The following is a 5758-nucleotide window of genomic DNA, read 5'->3' as shown; positions in this document are numbered from 1 at the left end:
AGGAGGCCTGGATGGGGGATTCCAGCTGCCCCTGTCATATTGAAACTTAGTCAACAGGATGGGATTCTGCCGACCTGTTGTGTAGACATCCTGCCACACCTGTGCCATCGAGGTGCCTTCTGTTGAAACGTCAAGTTCCAAAGGCTGTGCCAGCTCCCTGAGTGATATGTGAGTGATTTATGTTCAGGATACTTCTTGGCTGCATGTTGTGGCTCCCATTAATAGCTGTTCTACAATCCCACCACTAACTTTTCCGTTTTCCTGTGGAAGCCCATCAACACTGACATACATGTGGAAAGCCCTATGATAATATGAAGAACTTTGGATTAGGAAAGTTCTAGAAAAGAATTTTTTAGATCTTAAAAAATCTGAAAAAGATGAAACTGCCAGGTCCACTCATTTAGGAAGACCTATGTTATCCTTTTTCTTTGGGAATAAAAAGCATTTTCACTTTAGTCTTCGTGGTTCTAAAGCCTGAAACCCGGCATTGTCCTTGGGCTGTTTTATCTGCTCTAGTTTACAGATTTAGTAACTCTTTTCTTTCAGTTAACAGATGAGCACCTACTGAGTGTCAGGACTTTCCAGGTGGAAAAGTAAGCAAGACAGGCAGATTCCTGTATAACTCTTTCATATTTTAATGTAGGAGTAATTAGCCAAACACTCCCTTAATTTATTTCTGAGAGCATTTTGCTTTTTTTACTTTGCAGTATGTGACTTTCCTGCTATTGATGTGAATCTATGTATTCTATAAATGTGAATACAATAATAATAAAGCAGCACTGAAATCCAAGAATTCATTTGGAGTTTAAAAAATACTTTCATTAAAAAAATTCTCGATTCAATGTTTAACAACGGATCACTTATTTTTTGTAATAAGAGACCTTGGGTATGTTTCTTAACTTTCTCTCCAGGATTCTCCTACCTCTTCATATTTTAACAGTGAACTACAATTGCACTTAGCAATCTAAATGCACAGATTGATGGCTAAGATAATAGTTTAAATTCATCATGTTTATTTGAAAAAATACAGGGAGTTCAATGTAACCCTTTGCCTCACACATTTGTGGGCCTGGAGAATTCTTGTTTGGTTTGGTTTTGTTTTTGTTTTTTGGGGCTTTTTTTTTTTTTTTTTTTGGTTGTTAAGCAAGTGATCAGTCTATTTCAGCATCGTGGACAAATTCTTATAAAACTGAAACTGTTGGGGAGGGTATCTTGCTGTTGTCAACAGAATCAAAACTACTTGTCCTTGCCAAAATGTTTTATCTTACAAGACGTTTTCTTTAAAAGAAAAAAAAAAGTGAAACCTGCATAACCTTACGGTGATGAAAGCTCCCTCCCCCTTCGGAAAAGCTCAGGGGAGGTGGCAGATCTGGCCAGCAGAGAACAAAGGGCCAAAGAGTTAACCTGAGATGGTGAAATAAAATGTAACATCAACAAAGAAAAGGCCATAGATAAATAGTAAAAGGACCAGCTCACCACAAAACACCCATTGACGTTTTCCCAGAGTCCAGGCAAAGCGCTGGTGACCGGGTAATGTTGGAATGTTTTCCTAGGGTTAAAAGGAGAACCGGCAGCAAGCCTGCTCAGAATTTACAAAGTGTTTGAATAACACGGACGGTGTTTTGATAACACATTTTTAGTGGGGGTGAAAATAATAGAATTTATTGGGACATTTATATGGGCCCCCTTGGTTGTGTGTAGAGGGGGGGCAGGGCAGGAGAAAAGCCATATATCATTGCACTCATCTATAACTCACTCCTGTTACTTATTCCTATAGGTGCATATGTATTTGATGTGTAACCGTCCTGTTATCAACAAATGCTGCCTCGCATTGCTGCTTTTAAAAGATCAATGCACTGGTAGCAGTTACCTTTAAGGGGGGAGAAGTGGGTAAAGATGTCACCTGGCCAGGTTGGCAATAACTTTGTGTTATCAGGATGAGATGGTGGTGTGGCATTGGTATGATTGCTTGTAGAGCCTAAGATCTCACACGTAGACTTGGCCTTGGCTTCCCTGTAGCCTTCAAAGGTCCTCCTTGCTCCATCTCAGGCTGAAAGGTGCAAGCTTTGAGTTAATCCAGCCGGCATTTGGGTCTGGGGTTCCAAAGGGTCTCCACATTTCCTCCCCTGTGTTGATGTTTTTGTTCAATGTATTCCAATATACTGTCAGTTGAGCCACATAAAACCAGGCACCTTTCAATAAATGTCTCATTTGGATTTCATGAAGCTTGGGGTGTAATTGAAATCAAACAGCAAACAGGCTCGAAGGCGCTGTTATTTGCCCACCCAATCTAAGGAGGGTGCTGCCTGACACGTTCACTGAACCCCCTGCCTTAGCTTTCTTTTCTCTTCCTACTTCTGGCAAAGGAAAGAGTGCTTGGATTTTGAAGTTTGGCTGGGATAAGTGAAAATATTTTTTTATGTCTCCTTCTCTGATTATGAGTGAAACTGAGCCAGCAAAATAAAATTCCTTCCACGTCAGGAAACCCCAGATTTGCTCATCTGTAAGTCTCCAGTCTTTTAGACTAGTATATTCCATATGTAATAATAATCACGCAATTAGCTAATCAATACAGGAAAACCATCCAATGAGATTTCTTTGTCTCTAAGTTGTCAGAAAAAAATCGTCTTTAGCTGAAACAGCGTTTTTCATTATATTTAAAAAGGAATTTGTAATGTACATTTATAAATATAAATTATGTATTTGTTTTCTATGTTCCCCAAAATCCCAGGTCCTGGAGCAGTTTTGTGGAGCCTGAATTTTGATTCTCTTTGCATTCCTCTTTCTCCATCTGTGAAGTGTGTTAAAGTTTGAGTAAAATAATAGATGGATTGGGGAGGTGGGGAGATATAAACGGCAATGTCCTGTCCCAAGAGTCAACACTAATCTTGATCACACATACTGTGTATATATTTAATAGGTAGGTAGCCCTGAGAATGAACCCACGCGCTTTCAAAAGCTTGCTCTGGGGCTGGAATAAAATCAGCCCTTTCTGATGTGGCGCGGGGGACAGCTGGCCCGCGTTATTTGCGCCAGAGTGGGTCGGAACGATGCCTGTTGCCTGCGATGGCGCTTTGCCACGCGCAGCCCTTCCCTGGCCGCCTCGAAAGCAATGTGAGGGGACACAGAGGCCCGCTTTCTCTCTGCGATAAAGCGCAAAACTGACACCTACCCCAGCCACCCCATCTCCAAATAATGTGGGATTCGATCTCGCCTCTGTTTTCCCCCTGCAAACATCCTGCAGCTCCGCTGAAGGCCAACGGTAACGCGGAGAAGCTCTTGGGTGGTAACCAGCTTCCCCAACCCTCAGCTGGGTCGCCAAGCCGCCCAGATCGCGAAGCCCCTTCCTTCCCCGTTCTCGCGTCCCCCTCACGGTATCTCCACTTTGAAAATCATGAAGTCTTCAAAAGCATAAAGTACTTGAAAAATTCAATTCTTCAAGACTTCGCTGGGTCAAAATAAAACCAAAGCCGGGAGGTGGGAGTGGACGGAGGGATGGCCAGAACAGAGAGCCACACCAAACCCGAATTCAACTAGCGGGACGAAGTGCTAGGAGCGCTGGCCTGAGCGCTCTCTGGGCCGGATTTCCAGGGACCTGTTCCCGAGCCGCTCTGCCCTGGACCTGCGGGCCACCGCCCTGGCCAGCGTGCTCCATTCCCACTGGCTGTGTCCCGATCCTGAAAACCTTCTCACGCCCCCGGGTTTCACCACCAAGAAAAATTGGTAAATTCCCTGGAGCGTCCGGGTGTATCACGGACAGTCTCGCTCTCTAACCCAGACGTGCGGAAGTTGGTGCTGCTGTGGTTTGAACCCAGGCTGGAAAGCTTCAGGCCACTCTGCGCTGGCGTGTGCGCGCTCAACAAATCCCGTCTCATCTGTTGTGGGTTCAGAGTTTCCCGTGTGATCGCATTCGGTTGGGGAAGCAGAGTCCCCACATCTCAGCCGGAAAATGCGCTCCCGGAGCGATTACAAGCCGCGTCTGTAATTGCTTATTAACAGCGAATATTCATGCTTCTCCCTTTCCGCAATGAAACGTGCCTCCCCACTCTTTGGTAATAAAACAATAAAATAAGACGGCACCACTCTTGACTCTACTGTCTGCGGAAACGCAAGGGAGAAACAGGCAGCTGGGGCAAAAGGGCTTAATTCAATATCAAACTGATTATTTCACTAATTATTCTCCCTTCTGTGTTGCGCCGCAGAGCAGAGGCGCAGGGAATCTCGACCGCGCTGCTGCTGGGGAACCTTTGTTTCTCGGTGCCAGGCCAACTGAAGATGGTGGGGGAATCGAGGATTCAGGGAAATGGAGTTGTGTGGATTTTAAATTGTGGGCAGTAAAAGTGCTTGGAGTGCGGTGAGGGTGTCCCCAGTACCCACGCCCCTCCCACCAGGGTGTCTGATTCGTAAGCTGGTCCTCGAGGACCGCACTGCGCTCTCGCCGTCCGCAGATTCCCAAAAGCGGAGCTCAAGGTTCCTCTTCACAAACCGTTCCCAACGAGTAAAAGGTTGGACCCAACACAAAGTGGTTCCTGTGTGTTGAAGGCCCGGAAACCCTCCACCATCTGGAGGAAGGTATGCCTGAAGCTGCAGCTTCTGACGAGGAGAGAGACTTCGCTTCGGCCTCTCTCCGACTCGCCACAGATCCACACCCTCAGGGACAGCTGCCTCCCTGCCAGCCATCAGCTTGCACAGCCTTTCTGGTGCCAGCCTCTCAAACCTGCTCCCGCCCCCGCATCCTCCGCTCGCAGTGCTGAGATGACTTCTATGCCTAGAGTGGACCCCCTACGCTACGGAGCCCCCAAACTCTGTTCCCCTAAACTCCAGCAAAATATGGGCACAACGATTGATTCTTAGAGGAGGACAGAGTCTCGGGGGGGGGGGAAGACTAAAGGAAAAGAAAGTCGCACTCGACTTGATCCAATTAGTAAATGCCTAATTGAATTAGTGTCACCTCCACCAGCCAATAGGAGGGTCCTGGGGCTTTGGGGCCGGGAAGCCCCTCCCTGGCCGCACGTATATAAAGCACCCAATGACAGCCTGCAAGTTTCCAAGTGGTCAACTTGACCGACAGTTGGGCAGTCGAGAAGGGCAGAAAGGCTAGCGCTGGTGGGTGGATGGGGCAGAGGTATTAGTCCGCTTCTTTCTTGGGTGTGAGTGTGGAGGAGGACGGGGTCCAGAGAGGCAAGAAGGACAGGGAAGGAAAAGGAGAGCGCTTTTCGGTCAATTTCCACGGCCTGCCTTCAAACTCAGCTTTCCTTGCGGAAAGTACGCTGGGTTCAAGGCGCGAGAGCGCGCGCCCTAGCCGCCCGCGTGCAGCCAGGTGGGTAGCCCCAGCACCGGAGGAAGGGGAAGTTACCTTCCCCTCGGAAGAGGGCGCTGGCTCCCCCATCCTGCCTTTATATTAAGGCCGCGGGAGGAGAGGAAGCAGCCAGCTGCCGTCTGCGCTCTGCAAAGCATGCAGTTAGGGGAGCAGCTCTTGGTGAGCTCGGTGAACCTGCCCGGCGCTCACTTCTACCCGCTAGAGAGTGCGCGAGGCGGGGGCAGCGGGAGCGCAGGCCACCTCCCCGGTGCGGCCCCCTCGCCTCAGAGGCTGGACTTGGACAAAGCGCCCAAGAAGTTCCCTGGCAGCCTCTCGTGCGAGACTGGGAGCGGGGAACCCACAGCAGCCAACGCGGGGGCCCCCGTGGCCATGCTCAGTGACGCCGACGCCGGGGACGCCTTCGCCAGCGGCGCGGCAGTGGCCAAGCCCAGGCCCCCG

At 48.6% G+C, this 5758-nt stretch overlaps 1 protein-coding gene across 1 annotated transcript in view; it reads left to right on the top strand.

Annotated features, from left to right (window-relative positions):
- Window positions 1-5455: 5455 nt before the first annotated feature.
- The window catches only part of EOMES (eomesodermin), a 6849-nt gene continuing 6546 nt past the window's right edge, over window positions 5456-5758 (top strand). Inside the window, 1 exon segment of the mRNA XM_077760701.1 lies at window positions 5456-5757. Coding sequence (XP_077616827.1) covers window positions 5456-5757 — 302 coding nt within the window.

This window comes from Crocuta crocuta, unplaced genomic scaffold, assembly GCF_008692635.1.
Source record: "Crocuta crocuta isolate KB4526 unplaced genomic scaffold, BGI_CrCroc_1.0 scaffold253, whole genome shotgun sequence".
Classification (NCBI taxonomy): Eukaryota; Metazoa; Chordata; class Mammalia; order Carnivora; family Hyaenidae; genus Crocuta; species Crocuta crocuta.
The sequence above is the reverse complement of the archived record's forward strand: the minus strand, read 5'-3'. Positions and strand labels throughout refer to the sequence as shown.